The sequence below is a fragment of the Phallusia mammillata genome, chromosome 8 (assembly GCF_965637545.1).
Source record: "Phallusia mammillata chromosome 8, kaPhaMamm4.hap1.1, whole genome shotgun sequence".
Taxonomy (NCBI): Eukaryota; Metazoa; Chordata; class Ascidiacea; order Phlebobranchia; family Ascidiidae; genus Phallusia; species Phallusia mammillata.
The window spans coordinates 7,948,945-7,968,635 of record NC_137259.1 but is presented as its reverse complement, the minus strand read 5'-3'; the positions used below and the strand labels follow the sequence as shown (position 1 = coordinate 7,968,635).

At 36.0% G+C, this 19,691-nt stretch overlaps 4 protein-coding genes across 6 annotated transcripts; 2 read left to right on the top strand and 2 right to left on the bottom strand.

Annotated features, from left to right (window-relative positions):
- The first annotated feature begins 1,666 nt into the window (after positions 1-1,666).
- On the top strand, positions 1,667-8,329 carry LOC145203815 (solute carrier family 2, facilitated glucose transporter member 8-like). Of its 2 annotated transcripts, none has more exons than XM_080076126.1 (9): positions 1,667-1,931; positions 2,296-2,458; positions 2,823-3,029; positions 4,246-4,450; positions 5,055-5,230; positions 5,724-5,874; positions 6,267-6,521; positions 6,611-6,801; positions 7,226-8,329. In XM_080076126.1, exons 1-9 carry the CDS (start codon positions 1,798-1,800, stop codon positions 7,445-7,447), a joined length of 1,704 nt encoding a protein of 567 aa, XP_079932252.1. In that variant the 5' UTR covers positions 1,667-1,797; the 3' UTR covers positions 7,448-8,329. The 2 variants fall into 2 exon arrangements, with proteins under 2 accessions (XP_079932252.1, XP_079932253.1); XM_080076127.1 differs by having other exon boundaries at positions 1,668-1,931; positions 4,246-4,393.
- On the bottom strand, positions 8,291-13,349 carry LOC145203816 (beta-1,4-glucuronyltransferase 1-like). Its single transcript, XM_080076129.1, has 4 exons — positions 12,654-13,349; positions 10,075-10,279; positions 8,997-9,731; positions 8,291-8,578 (listed from the first exon to the last, which is right to left on the bottom strand). Exons 1-4 carry the CDS (start codon positions 12,773-12,775, stop codon positions 8,399-8,401), a joined length of 1,242 nt encoding a protein of 413 aa, XP_079932255.1. The 5' UTR covers positions 12,776-13,349; the 3' UTR covers positions 8,291-8,398.
- Positions 13,350-13,843: 494 nt separating this feature from the next.
- Positions 13,844-18,614, bottom strand: LOC145203813 (uncharacterized). Of its 2 annotated transcripts, none has more exons than XM_080076125.1 (2): positions 18,538-18,614; positions 13,844-16,503 (listed from the first exon to the last, which is right to left on the bottom strand). In XM_080076125.1, the coding sequence occupies exon 2, from the start codon at positions 16,476-16,478 to the stop codon at positions 14,163-14,165; it is 2,316 nt and encodes a 771-aa protein (XP_079932251.1). In that variant the 5' UTR covers positions 16,479-16,503; positions 18,538-18,614; the 3' UTR covers positions 13,844-14,162. The 2 variants fall into 2 exon arrangements, with proteins under 2 accessions (XP_079932251.1, XP_079932250.1); XM_080076124.1 differs by lacking the exon at positions 18,538-18,614 and adding an exon at positions 16,820-16,908.
- On the top strand, positions 17,233-19,596 carry LOC145203817 (cilia- and flagella-associated protein 77-like). Its single transcript, XM_080076130.1, has 5 exons — positions 17,233-17,520; positions 18,016-18,228; positions 18,608-18,829; positions 18,937-19,041; positions 19,279-19,596. Exons 1-5 carry the CDS (start codon positions 17,458-17,460, stop codon positions 19,405-19,407), a joined length of 732 nt encoding a protein of 243 aa, XP_079932256.1. The 5' UTR covers positions 17,233-17,457; the 3' UTR covers positions 19,408-19,596.
- Positions 19,597-19,691: the final 95 nt, after the last annotated feature.

Here is a 19,691-nt window from a genome sequence, read left to right as displayed (position 1 = left end):
AAAAGACTACGTAGCAAGTAGCCTATAATACAACATTTGAACAATGTTCATAAGTTGCTCTAAAACGGTTAAGACTGGCAAGCTGTCATTTTATTTTTTAATTCTGTGCACATTGTATTACCTCGATCACGCCCCAGTAACTTAATGTGTTCTGAACCGTTACGATTTAAACATTACTCGTGTCGTGTGCACTGTGCACCATATCCATGTTAAGCTTGTGCTTTTTTCTTGACTACTTTTCACTTTTTTGGCCTAAATATGCTGTACAGAAAATTGGAGCATGTGATATACTTTTTCGGCAAAGTTTTGAATTTGCTCAGTGCTCAGAGACTTAATGACTTCAGTTTCCTCCTAATATCATTTTGTGGTGAAGGTTTAATTAATATAGTTACACACAATGGGCCCCAAAAACAACAGTACAAAAACTGATACAGGAAAAACGCACTCTCGAAAGCTAACTGTTGGTATTATGAAACAGACACACCGTTTACCCCAATCAGCGCAGTAGAGATGGAGCAAAACAACCATGCAGATAAGTTATTCAACGCTAAACGGTTCAACCGAAATCGAAATAGTTGTAAACTGAAATAAACAGCAGTCACGCTGTTTGCGAGAATAAAGGACAATTTTAAACTTTTAAGCATATCACTTTCAGGCCAAAGGTAGGGGGTTTTCTGTACTTTGCTGAGTGACTAATTTATGGTGTTGGGTATTGCAACGGCTACAATATTCCTTATTGTTAAAATGCCTTGAGAAGTTCGCCCGGCACATACAAACACACAGGCACACACACGCAGCGGTCTGAAGCACTTCTTTCCGTGTGGCTTGTGCGCGAGAAAAAGAAGAGAATTTCCACAGTAATCGATACCTGAGGATAGGAACGTCTCGCCTGTACTACTGGGTCGAATGGTTAGTTTATGTTATGTCTGATATTATGTAATCATTTTAGTATTGTGGTGAGCTATGTAGCTTAAAGGATTTTGTGCGAGTGGTGTTTTTGTGCAGTGCTTACCTTTACTGGCAGCTGGTTGCTTATAAAAACAGGCAGTGATGTCATCCTACGCATTTTGTACGTGGTTGTGAGCAATCTACAATAGTTTTACTGGTTAGCCGTTGAAAACATGAACAAAATCTGCAAAGAAAGTGGTTTTGATTAACACAAATGTGGTAGTGGTCACTTAGTTTGCAGCAGAAGTTATGAGATGAGTGTTTATTGTTGTTGTGAATTCAGCTACATCGAATAGAACAAAAACCACAGCCTAGAGAAAAAGGTTAAACGTACTAACCTTTTGTATTGCACAATGTGATTGTATCAACAGGGCAGCTTTTGCCAAGCAATGTATATTGTGTTTATGATTAGGTACAAACTCGATGAGCAGTTGTCAATAACATAGCCAGGCATGCAGCTGTTGAAGTGTTTTGATTACCGCGTGCAATATTTTGTTTTTTTCACCGCGGTAAGCGTTGAGGATGTTGTTGCGAAGGGTGCGTTTCCGATACGACAACAATCAGCCAACATAGAGTAAAGGGTTGCAGAGTCTTTTTGTCTATTTTTTTTGTCTATTCAGGCTTGCAGAGGCTGTCTTTGTGATGTAACTGTTCAATATTTTTGTTTTTATATCATTGTATTATGTATTTTGTGAACTTTTGTCAAAATTGTCTTCACCTACTTTGTTGGTGTATCTTGTTTAGTCCTTTCCGTTAAGTTTGTTGTTTTGTGTAAACATGTAAAGTAATAAGAGCTTGGTCTATGCAAAATCGTAAGTTTTTGAAAGAAAGGAACTGGACAGTTTGACCATGGAGGAAAGTATTTCAGAAGAGGGTGAAACTTCCGTTTGCAATTTTAATGACCCTTGCGGACAAAACAACAATATTGCGAAATATCAATGTGAAATAAAACAGAGCAAAGAGAACAACGGGAAAATTTGCAGGTACACTTTTTAAGTTCTGAACAAAGCTATACTCGATTGCAAAAATGCCCGTGATTGCGTAATATTTGCGTGACATAAAAGCTTTCGTTCTTTGTGATCCTGACACCACAGGTTTTAATATCCTCACGGGAGTCAAAGGGCATTATTATAACACTAAAACGTTGCGAAATTACAAATTTACCACGCTTTGAAAGCGTGACACTTGCCCATAAACGTTTGAATAATGCAGCTGCAAAGAAATTGGAAAGCTTTTACACTGTCAATTGTACGTGAACATGTAAACTGTATGTGTGTTTATTGATTTAAGCAAGACAATATCGTGATATTTGCATTTGGAAAAAATCACTGTGTGTCGTCATTTTAGGTCGTATGAGCATTTACCAGCAATTCTCTCGGTTCTTCTCGTGTGTCTGGCGCCAATAGTGGCAGGTTTTGTCCTTGGTTATTCATCTCCTGCTTCCGAAAGTTTGGAAAGCATGGACGATAAGGGATTTTATTTAAATGCTGAGGAGTCAAGCTGGTTCGGGGTAAGAAGTTCTATGATTTATCTTCTTGGGCCATTACTGGCTTAAAGTGATCGCCATGCCATAAGGCAGTAGTTTTTTTCATTCATCAGAAAAAAAACACACCCAATGAGACAGGTAAACTAGCGGTTAAAAGAAAAAACACTTATAATGCAGCGAACATTTAATTAATGACCTGTCTATTTTGCTTTATGCGTCAGAAGTGTCTTGCTGTTCAAAGCCGCAAACAATATTTTCAGCATTTTCGTATCACAAGTGGCCATTATTTTGCAAAACTTAGCATGCTTTCCAAAAAACAAATGAGAAAAGCAAAGTATTGTTACACAAAAATACCAATGTTTCCGATTTAACAAACTCATTTCCACAGAGCATCGTAATGCTGACGGCTTTGCTGGGATGTGTTGCATCAGCCCCTTGCATGGAGCGACTAGGTCGCAAAGTCTCAATCATGATTCTTCTCTTTGTTTATTTGTTCGGTTGGGTTTTCATTATGGCATCACAATCGGTTGTAGTCCTGTTTGTTGGCAGAAGTCTATGTGGCATTGGATTCGGATGTACAATTACAGTTGTACCGGTAAGTGCACTTACATAAGGCTGGTAAAAATAATACCCAAACACAAACACAAAGCGATTCGGTATAGCGCCTTCAATGGGCCTGGCGTACTGTGATTGACCCAAACACAAAAGGCGTAAATATGTAACAAAGCACCATATTTGATGATACCAATGTGTTAAATCCTTTAAAATGATTTACAAACGATTTGACGTTACGTGTGCCGAATTGCGCTGTTTCTAGCTGCATATTTGCACCCATGTTTCTCTATAGCCACAGGGCATCTCCGTGTCTATATGAATAATGTAACGAAACACATGTTTTTGACCATCCGTGTAACGCGTGCTACCTGCATGGCCTTACTAAAAATACCGTCTAAAGTGCAAAAAAGAAACCCCTAAACACTACCAAGCCTTTTCATTTTAAGTGGTTATTTTCGGCTGCAGCTGAGCGATGGCTTTATCGGAAAAAAACATATAGTTTAGCAGTGTCACGTTGTATTGTGACCCATTTTCGCTGACGAATGTATTGTAGATTAGGGTTACCAGACCTCCAGAATTTCCTGGACGTGTCCGAAAATAATTTTCAAAATCGCTCCTGCCAAGTAACTTAACCTACAGTTAGTTTTCCCAATTCTTTTTAGTGGGGACTGAAGGTTTACATTATACGTGTTGTCTGTGCTGACTTAAATGTACGATACAATCTACCGCGTACATTCATGCGACTGCGCGTCTTGAAAACTAAAAATATTCTGTTAAAATGACCGGATCTAATACAAGCGCATTTAAAAAATAAACTTTTTTCATGTACGCCTGTCAAAATAACTGACTTTTTTGTAAAAATGTTAACACAAGGTTTGTTCATTTACCTAATGTAACAATTCAATTATTTTAGTCCTGTTTGTCAGTGGATTTTCTTTTTTTTCATTTACCTAATGTAACAATTCAATTATTTTAGTCCTGTTTGTCAGTGGATTTTCTTTTTTTTCATTTACCTAATGTAACAATTCAATTATTTATACAATTATAAAACACCATGTCACTACTTGTGATGTAAATGAAACCTAAATCCCAAAGGTTGTGTTAGCATCAGTTTTAGTTTTACTTGGCTTTGACCACTACAAGAATGACATTGGTTCCTGATGTGAGCATTTGTAGTCATATTCACGAAAAGGTTTTAATGCGCAAACTATTGAACTAGCGATTCCAAACGTGGTTCGCCACCGAAATATTATCAGGTGTACCTTGGTGAGATTGGACCCCCATATATTCGCGGTTCACTTGGGACGCTGTTCAACATTGCAATGGCGTTTGGAATTCTGGTGGCTTTCGGTTTTGGCGCGGCGTTTCAATGGAAGGGCCTCGCTGAAATCGGAGGAAGTATTGGTAAAATATACTGCTTGTGTTATGGCCTGGAAACATGCCCTGCTATTTTTGCTTTTGGTTGGTGAACATTTTGATACTTTTTTTTGCTTGTTTTTTTCGGCGTCATTTCACTATGTACAGATTTTTCAAAGTCATTGTTATATGGTTTTTACTGCTTTGAACACTAATACAGTATTGATTACATAGTTTAACTTTTTGTGTGAAACCACTCGTTTAACTTCGAAAGATAATTAGGCCAACTAAAGCTTAAACTATGTGATGTTGGCAAGCTGTGTGGCAAAACTTAATATTTAAATGAACAAATCTAATAGTTTCTGATGAATGAGAAAAAGGTAAAAAAATTTAATGCTTGTTGCAGGATTGGTTTTTGGGCCTGGTTTTTTTTGGATGAAATGCGTTTGCAAAAGCAACTCTAAATTAAATCATTTTAATATTGATAAGACCCATGTTAATGTTCTAATAACTAACGCAGCCTTTCATGAAATGTTATTGTGGCATGGCAGCAACATTTGACCTGGAAATAAAAAATAAAACGTTGTTTTATTTTTGGTCGCTAAAGCATGGTTTTACAGAGTTGTTTATTTCTTGGCAAATCAAACTATATTTGTAGCTCTCACTTGCCTTTTTCGATGAAACAAAACATCACAAATTTGTTTTTCAGTGTGTCTGGCTATTTTTTGCTGCTTTGTAATTCCGGAAAGCCCCTATTGGTTACTCAAGCGTGGTGACGAACAGGGTGCTTTGAGATCATTTAAATTCCTCTATGGCGGGAAAAAATACTTAAGTGCGATCAGAAAAAGGATTATTGAGTATAAATCTGCGCCTGTTCAACCATCAGTAAGATTTTAGAGTTTGCTGTTTCTGATTTTTATGTATAAATGCTTATAAATCTTATAATTTGTTAAATTCTCCCCTTCAAAAAGGTAAAAATAAATTTAAAGTGTCCTTGTTGGCTGTAAGCATTCCCGAAACACAATGATAAAATAAAAATTTGTCTTTTTCGTGCAAAAGTGTTTCCTTGTTGTCAAAAATGTTCAAAAGATGAAATTTATTAATTTTATTAATTCGCACTTGTATCGTACCTTACTTTGCGTTCAACTGTTGTTATTTTGTAATTTCTGCTTTAATCTGTAAACAACAATGTTAACTAATTTTTCTTTCAAAAAATATTTAAATGGAACTAAGAAAATCCATAGAAGGAACTTATTTAAAAGAAGATCCATAGGTCCTTGTTCGCCTGAGCCCACCTCTTTACTGTGATTTCACATTAATGAAGAAAACTTTAGGTAAGTGCTACAAAGTCGGCTTAGTAACGGATGTTTTTTCACAGATGAAGTTCAGCATAGAATCCATATGTCGACCCCACTTCTACAAACCGATTTGTATTGTCGTATGTTTGCACTCGTTTCAACATTTTACTGGTATTAATGCCATTGTTTTCTACGCACATTCCATTTTCAAAACGGCTGGATTCAAAAATGGTAAGATGGGTCATTGCGGCAAAAATGGGATAAAGGTGTAAATGTAATGTAGCACAGCTGTGTGGTGCATGATGCAAAGAATTACATTTATTATTTGTTTAATAATAATACTTAAGTTGGTAAGTGTAAAGAAAAGTGATAAACCTATCGTTGTATAACCAGCGTTTTTTCGATCTGGAGTCCAAAATAAACACAGTTGAAATAGAATTATGAGTTTCTTTTTTTTAAAAGAACAAACGATTGGGTGGAGAAAACAAATAGTTTGCTTTTGACGGTTATGGCAAAAATGCAATGATTTTTACGCAAAATTAACGTTGAAGTCAAAAAGAGCATTTCTTGTTTAGCACATACTATTTGCATCTTTGTTGAAGTTAATATATTTATTTTCGCAGAACACCTGCCCTCGCTACTTGTTGGTATGACACAAGCAGTTGTAATGTTTTTTACAATGCATCTTGTCGAAAAACTAGGGCGAAAAAAGTCGCTCATGCTTTCGTCGCTAGGTGTCGCTATCTGCAATGCGACGCTCGGGGCCTGTTTGTTCCACATGAGCAAGCAAAATTTCAACGAAGAACTGTCAGCAAATTTCTCAATGGAAAGTGCAAACGCTACCGTTGAAGGGACTTCACCGGACCGGGATACCCCAGGTGACTTACTGCTATTACAGTCATGTACAAAAAAGCAATTATTTAAAACAGAAAAAACGGTAGTAACTTTACTTGTTGCTTGATTATAGTTGCTGCATGGATAGCTTTATCAAGTACTTTGCTTTTTATGGCGTTTTTTGCCATTGGTCTTGGTCCTATTGCGTTTCTTGCTCTTGGTGAGATTCTCCCAATGAGCTTTCGTGGAATTGGAAGTGCTGTAGCAACTTCAGTGAACGGAATTTCCGCGTTTCTAGTTATCAAGTCTTTTCGTTTTCTGTCGGTAAGTGTGAACAAATTTATTTGTATTTTAACCTGTATTTAACCATTCTGTAATTGCTGTTCAAACTATGAAAAACCGTGATGTCCGTGATTCAAGTCCTAAAAATCATCTAAGTTTGTAAGTTGTATCAACAAAAAGATACGCTGCAGATAGTGCACACTGTTTCGACCTATAAGGTCTCGTCAGTGCAGCTGGTGACGACTAGTGTTGGCTAGTGTAGCTATGCAACGGCACTCCAGTTTGTTGGAAGGAACAGGCCAGGTTTTTCAATCAGAATTAATTGGGTTACAATAAAACCAAATCTCAAAATCTAGTTTTTTGCTTTGAATGAAACATATTTCGACATGAACTTGAGCATAATACGACCGTTCCGGGCAAATGACATCGTGCTGAAATTTGAAAGTTATTATTTTTTTTTTTTCAGGCCCTTATATCACCTCACGGCGTTTTCTGGTGTTTTTCTGTCGTCAGTGTGCTCTCTACTGTCTTTGCGTGGCGATGTTTTCCCGAAACTCGTGGAAAAACTTTACTCGAAATCGAAGCTTTGTTTGACGTCAAAAAAGCTCCTGTTTCAAAAATAAGTGACGTCACTGTCGATGACGACAAAACGCGCTCTATGGAAGCGACTTCACTCACAAGTGTATGACACAATATGACGAAAAATACAAATATATATAGCAGAGAAATGACTTTTACTTTTGCTAAACGCAGCGGCTCGTGAAATGAATACGACCCCTTTATGACACAACTTTTTGTACTACGCAATTAAGCTTTTTGTGTTTAACACGCTTGCCAGAACTTTTTTAAACTGAAAAAGTTCTTTGAGTCTATTTTTTACATCGTCTCAGCATCCTAGTTTGGTTTAAGAGTCGAATGTTAATAAGAAGTAACATATGAACACCTTACAGCAAATTATGCGCACTTTTTTGTTTTGTTTTAATAATTATGCTTTTTGTTAGATACAGTTTTAGTAATCAATTATTCAAATAAACACGCTGATATTGCTTGCAGGATTTTCCTAGTCAAGTATTAAATATGAAGGAATAAAACTTCGAACGCTCTCTGAGCTTCAATTGACAGTGTTTAACATTTGTTATTCAAGTTCCCCTGTTTATGCAAGTTACCGTATTTTGTGAACAATTCATACGTGTAGATTTTTTCTATTTTTAAGGTTATTGTTTGCGCGGAATTTGTGACAAAAAAACTTTTTTGCCACTGTGATTTTCGCAGCATACACAAAGTATTTAAAACACGCTTGAAAGAAATTGAACATACGTTTTGGTTTATTCAATAAGTGCAGCCTTTTGTTGTTTTTAGGGATTATTTTCATAAGAGAAACACATATTGTTTTAAACTTTTTTTGTAATTTTTTTCATCCTAGCTTTCGGACCTAAGTGAGTCCCTAAACCTGTGCGTTTATATTTCATCTACTTTCCTGAAGAATACACATTTTGATTTTGTTGCTCATTTTTTGCAGGATGTCTATGAATAAAACTTTCAAAAACGTTTGTTTATTTCAAAAAAGAAATATTCACTGTGTTTTTGACACCGCGACCGGACCAACGTTTACTTGGGAAAAGTGTTATTTCTTGTTCATTTAAATCAGCCGGTTACTATATTGTTTATGCAACTTTCTTTTCAATTTTTCCCAAATTATAGAATTGTGTTTCAACTGTAGTTTTTTTATTCCTTCCGTTGGTGATTTCCAGCCATGGTGCACGACAAACGCATTTGCGAGAACAGCAAACTTGTATCCAGCTAAAGCGGTTTCGTAAGACTGCAATGACAGAAAAATCATTTAAGGTGTTAGGCTATAGTTAAAAAAGGCTCTTAGACCAGTCTTGCAATTAAAGTACCTAAACATGGGGTAAATTATTACCAAATTTGACAAGCTCTGAAGATAAATAAAGGCAAACAGCTATACATGTGCTGGATTTGGTGAATTTTTCCTCAAAAGTTTCCCAAGAAAAATGCTAAGAGCTTATATGAGCTTCATAAGTGCTAATAAATACCTTACATCTTTATGATGAAAGCAGAAGTGAATATAAAATAAATTTACATCGCTAATCTCCTTGACAAAGAGTTTGTATCAAAACAAACAGGCCGATAAAAGAACTTACACTGTTGTAGACGTACTCAGTCTTGTAGGAAGATAGATTCATAACTGTTAAAAGATATCGAGTAAACCTAATTACCTGGCTGATTTTGTTGTAGCCGTAACCTTGGAACTGTTCGGGAAACATGGGTATGGTGTTTGGAGCGATGATGTAGGGCTCAAATGAAGATTTCCATTGTACGTAATGGGAAACAATGATATCGGTTTTGCCTTTTAGCTGCTGGTTTTGACACGATTTCAACCATAGTTCGTAATTAGTATGGTGGTAACACGTTTTACACCATTCATGAAATACGCGAAGTCCCATTGTGATGTAATAATGGTAGAAGAGTTCTTCCATTGTTCGAGGCAGATCATCTGAATCAGAAGTGAACTCAAAACCAGGAAGAATGTAAATGGGTTTTGATAGCGAATTGAAAACACCATTACGTTTGGCAAAATTTAGAAATCTTTCCCTCATACTTTCTGACACCACAAGATCTATGTCTAAAGTTAAATGCCAATCAGTCTTGGTGTTATTTCGTGCAACGTTGCGTAACACGTTAACAGGAAACCAGTAGTTGACATCTAATCCGGGATCTGTTAAATTGTTACGGAGTTTGGCAAAAAAAAATTCGCATGATGACTCATGATTTTCACATGCTGAGTCACCGTCGTCACAGAACGAAAGATGTGGAGCAATGTTTACTTCTTCTTTGCAGACTTCATCGTTTTGTGAGGGACTGACGAAATGCCAGGTTACGTGTTTTCGAATGTGGGAAAAGCAATATCGTAGTTGAATAATTGCTGAAACAACGCGATCCAGATCAGCGTACTAAAAACAAAATCAAAACCTTAGCATCACCGCGTCACATTGCAAAATCTTTGTGTTTTTAAGTCGGCTGATTAGGTTGTAAAATGGTCAAAAAACTAATAATTACCCGAATAAAACAAAACGCATTTAAAAAATGTTTCAGACCTAAAAAAGTTTTGTTGCAAACACCCCAGCGTAGAGGTAAAACTTTTCAATTTCAAAATATTACGCAAAATGTATCCCATCCATGACGGATCTTCTACACCCAATTTTAAAGCCTGTAAAATATTGATTTAACAAAAAAATGATGCATCAGATCAACATCATGCACAAGTTTAGGAGATCGGCAAAGACTTAAACTCACATTGGTGTGATAAAAAACAGCTTCAATTGGCCCTTCCCAAAGTTGAGCCAACTGAGGGACGTAATGCAACTTGGAAATATCACCCTGGACGAGCAAGGAAATGTCTTCTTTATTTTGTTTGTCGTCTGCTCTCATCATATTGTTGATTACGATTACCCGTTCATTTTCGCCGATTTTGTGCAATGTTTTCTCCATGCAGTTTATTCTAGCAAAAATCTTTTTTTTTAAAACACGAAATTTCAAAAGCCTTCCCCATTTTATCTGTGTTCGGGTGTCAAAAAATAAAAAAGTATCACTTTTGTGAACAAAAATCCAGTTTTGGTTGGGTTTTCGCCGGAATATTACAATTTCAAACTGGTTTTGGCCGGTTTTTGACTAGTACCGAACTATTTAACTGGTTTGAAACGGAATACAAGACAAAAAAGCTTACACTCGATCTTCGAAAAAACCTAAGGCTATAGCCTTTCCTTTTTTGATTTTTGGGAGTTCAAAGGAGTTAAATATTTTGAGAAAAATCAAGTTTTTATTGGGTTTTCGCCTGGATATTATAGTTTCAAACTAGTTTTGGCCGGTTTTTGCCTAGTACCGAACCATTTAACTGGTTTGAAACGGAATACAAGACAAAAAACTTACACTCGATTTTTGAAAAAACCTAAGGCTATAGCCTTTCCTTTTTTGATTTTTGATTCCTTTTTTTGATTTTTGGTAGTTCACAATTTAAAGAAAAATCTGATTTTGTTTGAATTTTCGCCGGAATGTTACAATTTCAAACTGGTTTTGGACAGTTTCTGGCTCCTACCGACCTTCTAGACTGGTTTGCAAAGAAATAAATCACAAAAAAATATGACTCGATTTTCGAAAAAAACATCAGGCTATAGCCTTTCCTTTTTTGATATTTAGGAATTCAAAATTTAAAGAAAATTTCGATTTTGGTTGGGTTTTTGCCGGAATATTACAATTTCAAGCTAGTTTTGGCCGGTTTTTGACTAGTACCGAACTATTTGACTGATGTAAAACGAAATTCATGACAAAAAAATTTGACTCGATTTTCGAAAAAACCTAAGGCTATAGCCCAGGGGTGGCCAACCGGTCGAAGCTTAAGAGCCATATTTTTTATTGTGTTACCACAAAGAGCCACATTATACACATAAGCACATATGTTTAATGCCTCGTCCCTTCCTCACACACTCAGAGACCTGTGCTTAGCCAGATTTATTCTAAATGTCGCACATGCACCAACATAATAATGACACAATTTTTTTGACTTGTATAGAGTATAGAGTATAGACCACGGGTCAGTCATTTTCAACAATAAATGATTTGCACTGTCTAGCACACACAAACTCTCAATTCAACGAATCCAACAAACAAAAACATATGAATTAAAAACCCCTTTTTTCTCATTCTATAAGTAACGTGCGGTGATGAGATTCATGTCTGGTGAATTGCTAAAATCTTTTTTCACCGCCATTTTGAAGGTTAACTTGACAAAAATTGTGATTTTCCCTGCTGAAAAACTTTGCGGTATTTTCATCTAACGCGCATGCGCCCTAAACTAGGCGCCGAGTTTCACAAAAATGCAAAGTGGCGAAACTAAATTCATTTCGACGTCACTGATGCAATCAGCACCAACAATCGCTCAATTCAAAGCCAAGACAAACTGCCCATAAAACATAACGTTTGCCATAACCCGAAGAACAACGGATTGAAGCATTAAATTTACTTTGGAACACATTTGTTGCAAATATTGCTGTTGCTTTGTGTCTCATTCGCATACGCAATAATGAGCAACCATTCATTGTTCAACAAATCAATATATGCCATCATAATCAAGCCATTTGCCACATAAGGTTGCAGTTTTAAGGCAAGGTTACCGTTTGTGGCCATACAGATAATAAGTTTGTTCAAAAGCAAAATTGTTAAAGCTTTACTTCAAATTTAACTATTTTTGTACCAGATTGTCACATACTAACCAAAATATACACAGTGACCCCAAACTTCGACAACGATGTAAGAGCCGCATAAAACCAGGCGAAGAGCCGCGGGTTGGCCACCCCTGCTATAGCCTTTCCTTTTTTTCGTCTTTTGGTAGTTCAAAATTTAAAGAAAAATTCGATTTTGGTTGGGTTTTTGTCGAAATGATTAAATTTCAAACTGGTTTTGGACAGTTTCAGACTCCTACCTATCTTCTAGACTGGTTTACAAAGGAATACATTACAAAAATTTTAGTTTGAAATTTAAAGAAAAAAAACGGGTTTGGTTGTTTTTTTTACGAAAATATTGTCGTGTTGGAGTGGTTTTGGCCGGATTCTGCCCCCTACCGAAAACTGGTTTGAAACGGAAAACAACTCAAAAATTTTGACTTTATTTTCGAAAAAAAATCTAGGGCTATATCGATGTTTAGGAGTTTTTTTTTTTTTTTTAAAAAATTTTTTTTTTGTAGAAGTATAGGGTTTTCGCCGGAATATTACAATTTCAAACTAGTTTAGCCGGTTTCCCAAATTAAGACTTAAATTATGACCCGTTTTGACAATTAAAGCAACGGTTTGTGAGAACATACCAACACAAAGGATTCTTACCTGAATTTGTGCTTGAAATGGTCGATTCCTAGATGTTTTACTACAAGAAATGTGGTAATCGTTATTAGGACTTCAAGGATAAGGGCGAAACACCGATTGGTCCACATTTTAGAATAATTCATTCTGATGGTGGGGTATTGGTGTCCAACATCTAAATCCTCTGTAACCTAAAGCAGTTGCTTATCTGTTTCAAGCTAGTCCTTAAAACGAAAAACACTTTCTTGTATTTGTATCATACCAAATTCATTCGGTGTTCTGGAACTAACTTTCATAATTTTTCTCAAACTCCATCAAACACTGACTATAAGTGTGTTTCAGCCAGTTGAACGGGATATTCTTTCCTTATAGAAGTGCGAATTCTGGACATCGACTGTTTTACGAAAACGGGATATTGCCCCGGGCGCTGATTTTAAGTCTTGCATATGCGTACGTAATTGCCAAGTAGATTACACAAATCACATAATCTCAATTTCCTCCGCATACGTGTCCATCACAGGTCTCAGTCAGTACAGCTAATTAACTCTCGGTCAAACACATCATAGTTTTTAAATTCGAAGTTTCAGTCACATTTGTACAAAGTGGGTAAATTAGGTTTGAACCTATTGTTGCTGTCCGGCCAAAGACGCAAAAAATCTGAGTGCCTCGATCAGCGGTTGATTCATGTTAATTATGGGGCTGTAATCTGTAAATATATATACCTCTCAAATAAATTTATTTTGACTGAATTGACTGCATCTTCCACAGCATTTAAATCTCGCATTTGGACTGAAAAGGTTGAAGGGAAACATACTGCGATTTTACTCTCATAAATATTTTTTATTGGGGAATTTAAAAAAAAATTTTGAGTTGAGGACCTCAACTTAACTTGAGGTTATTTCGTTTGTTGTGAGCCAAGTGGAATACTTCTCAGCCAAGTTGACATTCCCAACGAAACAAAACTGAACGATGTCTTGCTTTGCGTCAGGCAGCAGGACAATATAAGGACGTTACTTGCAATGGACAATCCATTTTTGTAAAATGTTGCATATCAAAGCAGGGATAAATCAAAAAGTCCTGCCTATAGCACTCCAAATACGAGCACCACCAGGTTTTTAAATGTTTCCAATTGCAAGTTGTTACCCTATGCAGATCCATCGCCTAAATTTTTTTACATAGTTTATAGTTTTCAGATAATTTACAAACAAGACACGTAGCACAACGGCTATATCAATTCAAGATTTAACCAAAACACCAGCTTTAGCGCAAAATCAATTTGTAACCAAAAAGCTTCAGCAAAATGCCTTTGAAGTGTTTTTGTCAGAAACAAACAGTATCAGTAATAAAGTATCTTAAAAAATATTAATATAATAAATGTAGATGTTTTTGAAATTTTGTGCTACAGCGGTTTGAAAGTACTAAAAATATACTATACATGTTAAGCACAATTGTTGTTTTGTCCAAAGCGCTTAGCTAATTATAAGTAATCTTCTTGATTTTGCCAACCCTTTTTGGTCAACAAAACCAATAAACTTACTCATCAGGACAAAAATCTGGCAAAAGTTCTGCAATTTTTCTTCGCATGTTCGACACATGCCTTGAACGGTCTTTTTCCCTTGCTAAATTACGGTGATGCTTAAGAAACAGATTGAAACCAAGCTTGAGCAACCTCTTTTCATTGTGGCCCTGTGCAAGTTCCTCATTGTTAAAAAACTGAAGTTGCTCATTGGTTGTAAAAAGTTTCCAAGTTTCAAGATATTTTTTCTTAATCACATGTGAATAATGCAAGTCAGCTTTCTTCTCTTGAATAAACACTATTTCACCATATGCCAGCCACTGTTTAAAAGCATGCTTCTTTGTAAGGTATATGCAAAAATTGTCAGCTTTTGTTTGCTTAATTGCACATCTTTTTCTGGACGCCGATAACCACATAAAGAAAGTGGTTTCCAAAACATTACTACTCCAATGCTTCTTTGCAGAATCCTCCATTTGCTTTATTTTAGCAATATAATTCAACCAGGGATTGATACCAAATTTTAACAATAATTTTTTTCTGTAATGTCCATCTGCAGTAAGAGCCAAAGCCCGCATTTTTGCTTGAAATTCTTTCTTTGCCTGCAACTGTTGTTCTTTGATCTTTTTTGCCTCCTGTGCCTCTCGAAGTTTTGTTTGTTTTTCCTCCTTTTCTTTCTCCAGCCTTTCCTCCTCTTCTTTTTCCAGTTGCTCAGCCCTTCCTCTTTCTTTCTCTTTTCTTCTGTCCAGCAACTCCTGTCTTCTCTTGGCTCGCTCTTCAGCTCTTTTCTCCATTTCAGTTAAGGTTCTTGGTTTAGTTGTGCCTACCAGTTCTTTCTTCTGATGCTTTGACGTTGGCTTTCTCAGAGGTGAAGCAGTATGCTGTGTCTCTGTGTTTTGGTCCACCACCTCAAGTGGATGTTGGGAACTATTATCTTGTTGAACTCGACTCATATGTATCTGTGATTTTTGTTTCCTAGGTGCAACTCTGTGTCCATCTCCGGCAGCTAGATTTGGTTGCAGGTGTAGCATCTGTGTTTTGGACATTTTCTTCACATCAGCTTTTGTCAACTGCCATGCTGGCTTACACTTTGGTTTTAGTTGCGTTTTCTCAGTGGCTGTAAACTTCACAGGAGAGTCTTCTTTAACACTGGGTGGAACAGAAGAACTATCTTCAAAACACTCGACCACAAGGTCATCTTCAACAGGTTTTTGTGTTTTTTTCTTGACAACAGCACCAAGAAGAGCTTCCATCTTAGCTTTGGTAGACTCGCGAGCTTGCCATATGTCTTTGCTATACACATTTGCTTTAACAAAGGTTTTCCAGGCTCGAAAATATTTTCTCAAAATTGCTTTGCTGTATTTAATGTCTGCAAGATGCTCTTGTACCTTCTTTTGTCTTATGTTGGTTTCATGCAGTTTCAAAAAGCGGTTTGAAGTTTGAATTATGGTATACTTTCTCCATGCACTCCAAACTCTCATAGTGCAGTTCCATTCTGACAAGGCTTTTGCCTTTCCCATTGCAGCTTTACGATCAAGCACAACTCTAAACCAAGAAACAAAGAAATTTTTCAATGTGCTTCTTCTGCGCTTTTGGATCATCTTTTCCAATAGAAAACTACGATCAATGTGGACAGCACCAATCGTATTTCTTGTTTTATTTGTTTCATGTTTTTGTGTTTCCTTATTGTTAATCTCAGTTTGTTCAGGCTTTGTGTTTAAATTTTCAACAGGTTTTGCAGAGGTGGTTTGAGATTTCATTGCATTTTTTCGTTGATCCTGCACAATTTTCCGTATCCTGTTCATCTCCTGTAAAATAGCATCTTCTTCCATCTTTTTTCTCATTTGCTCTTCCTTGACTTCCTGCTTGACAATATCTTCTGCCACTTTCTTCATTTGTTGTTTTTGCATCAGCATATTTTGACGCCTAGCAGTTTCTTCTTGTCTCTTTTTCCGGGCCTCCTTAACCTGCTGATGACGAAGTTCCATTGTCATGATCGGCCTAACAAAGCTAGGTTTTTTATTTGCCTTTTCTTTTAGCAAATCCTTTCCGTCAAATGATAAACAGCTGTGAAGCTTTCTTATTACTGCATCACTTTCATTAGGTTGATGGAGAAATGATTTTGCAGCACAAGCAACACTGCTGGAAGGATCTGATTCATCTCTTAGGAGTGATGATAGACTTGCATGTTCACTAAATGGTTTTTCTCCTAAATGTTCACCAGAACTGATATCCAATCCAGTCAGTTCACTACATTGCTTGTTTGTCAGCCATGATGACACAATGTCTTCAGCCTCTTGCTGTGCTTCATCATGTAAGAAGTTATTGGCAAACATTTTGGTGTGTTGAGAACATATCTGCCTAAACAGTCGTAATTGTTAAACTTTAAAGTAAAAGAGTACAAATAAATAATAACTCGGAGGTTATACTTTGCTGACACAATATTTAAAAGAAGAAATTGTAAAACATAACAGATTTGGGCAATTCACCCCAAACAACATTTTGAACTTGGATGCCAAGTTTTTAAAACACTCTCGTTTGGTACGCAAAACACGGACTTGGAAAGTATTCGCTACACAAAAACACAATTCCTAGCGATGTAGACTCTTGTTTATGTATTGATATTTTTTTTTGTATTACCTTGTTTATAAATGTTTCTAAAAGCGTATCTACCCACCTGATTCCGTGCAAACAAAATGGTATTTTACTATTTTGCTTTTGAAAGAGCTAAACACCAAACAGAAAGTTCAAAAAGTAAACAAACCAATGACTTTTATAACCGAAACAGTAGAAGTACATATAATTGCTTACATCTATTGACATTACCGTACTTGTTAAAAAAGGTAAACAACAAAAAAATTCTGAAATCATAAGAATTGACACAATTGGTCAACAGAAAGTTTTTCGGGTTTTGTTTCGAATTTATTACACAAACGTTTTTGGTACCTCTGAAGGTTATGTAAATTTTGTCCTTGACAACAACAACGAAGGTTCCTCACCGAAGCAAAAACCAAACTTTAGCAATATTTTTAATATTTTCGCCTTATTAAACAGTGTATAGTTTTTTATTCATGTATGTGTTGTTAACTCAATCTAGAAGTATACGTAGATTACTTATTTTGATTTATTTGTTGATCTATTCGTCACGCTTTACCGTTGCTATGGAAACAGATGACAACTGGTTGACACAGATCTTTGCATCAGTTTACCGCGAGAATTATTCGGAATCGGAAGTGAGCGCCGTTATACCGATTGCTAGCCAACTGCTAGCAAGCCCTGTCATATTTTATATTTGTTGAATCTCAATTTGCCAAAATGGGAGAATACAGGTTAGGAATCTATCGGGATTCAATGAATGAAAACCCACTTTTGATGAAAGTAAGTGTTATTGACTTTTTTAACCTTTATCTTAGCTTTTTTAGAGTATTTACTGGTTATACATACACAAAACATAAAGGAAGTTTCGTTTTTGGTCCCACTTGCCATTTAAACATGTATAATAAATTGTGTTATCACTTCTGTTTGCTATTTGGGCATATGTATACAACTATAGTTTATTCCTCTTCAAATATAGACTTAATGTGTACTTTTTTCGTTGGGTTTGGTAGCAGGTTAATCAACACCTCAATGGCTTATGATTATTATGACTTCACTGTTAAGTGATTTCATTGTTTTTTTTAATAGTTTTTAATTTGGATTAAAAGTTAAAAATAACAGTTTGTTCACAGCAATGTCAAAAAAGATTTGCTAAAGTAAACACCAAATGACTGATTAAAAACCAAAACTTGCAGTAAAAAGTTGGAAAATATATGGCGACCTTATCATATACACTTGGTCTGATAATTAGTTAACTGCATTGTTAATTAACCACAGTCAGAGTTGGGGATGCCGCTAAAAAGATGCTTCACACTTCCAAATGAAGGCTTCATATATGGGCGGCCAAATGTGACATTGGACGGTGGTGCTGCAGAAGCGATGATCACAAGGGAACCTATTCCTATCCACAGAAGAAGGGAAAAGCCACTGCAAAGAGACTTTGTTGCACTTAACAAAGGTGCAGTTTCATCTGGACTAGTTTCAGCCAAGGTAACATGTTTGTAATTTTGTGGCTGACTAAAGAATGTTTTTTGAGTCAACACAAGGTTTATGGCAAATACAAAAACAGTTAGCCCTAAATTGTGTAAACAAAAAGTGAGATGTAAACAACCCAGCAGGGTATTTACTTACTAAAATAAACAGATATACAAACCTAGTTTAATTTCTTTCTTTTATTCATTTACAAAACTATTTTTACAATTTCATCATAAGATTGTAATTTTAGATTTTTGTGTCCATTATTAGCCATATTTGGTGACACAACAAAGCTTGAAATTGTAGCCAATAATCATAACAAACCTTTTCAATTATGGTTGCCTTTATAGTTGTGCAACTGTATTCGAATGACAATAAGATTTTTTTGATATAGGAGCATTCCCAGTACAGAGCAACCAATGATGTGCGACGAAGAGTCACCGAAGAAGACAAAAAGAAAATTTTAACCAAACGAATCCCTCCAGATATGACCTTTGGCATCAGCACACGACCTTCAACCCCAGTGTTTGACCTTCTTGAGCATAAATACCAGGACAGGTGGCTTGCTACAAGGAGGGAATCTGAACTAGCTCGAAGGGCTAGAACAGTACAACAGGTTTTAAAATTTGACAATAGATATATTTTTCTAAAACAGTACAAAACTGATTTGAATCATTTTTTTAACAATGAATGTCTTACAAAATATTGATTTATCTATTATAGAAAAAGATTGATGGTCGAATTTATGAAACAAGAGCTTCTTTGCTAAGAAAATACCAACCATTGGTTGAGGACCCACCACTCTGGCAAATGCCAAGATTTAGCCAGGTAAATTGTTTCTAAAGTTTATCAATAATACATTTACACTGTTTTTAGGTAGTTTAAAACCAGCTTCTTTCTCTGTTCTGGTATTGTTTCTGTTTGATTGTCACTTAGAAGGACCTAAATGCCTTCCTGCAAATATTACATTAACAACATCATAAATGAATGCACTTTGAAAGATGCATGTTTTCACATAGTTTTGTGATTAAAACGCATTGAAAGACTTTGAATTTTTGCATTTAGGGTGCTGCACATTTGGAAACATTCCGATCACCAGAGAAACGAATAAAAGCTTTCAAACACCATCAGACTGATGCCACCTCCAGAACCGGTGTTTTTGGTCATGGAATTTATGAAGCAGCTAAAAGCTAAAGCATTGACCCTCTTCTATTGCATTTGTTTGTCATTATATGTGCACTTGTTTTCTGTTGTTTGTATTGGCTTTTGTTATTTATCTGTGCACGTTACTGAGTTTCAAGTAAATTTGCATTATGCTTGTATATGCGATTGGTCCTCTCCAAATTGCAGGTTATTTTTAAAATACACTTAGTTGTACTGTACATAAAATGTGTCCAATTTTATTTAACGCATTAGTATGCATGCCATACAAAAGTATTCAGACAATAATTTTAATGTTGGTAATGCCAACATGAATT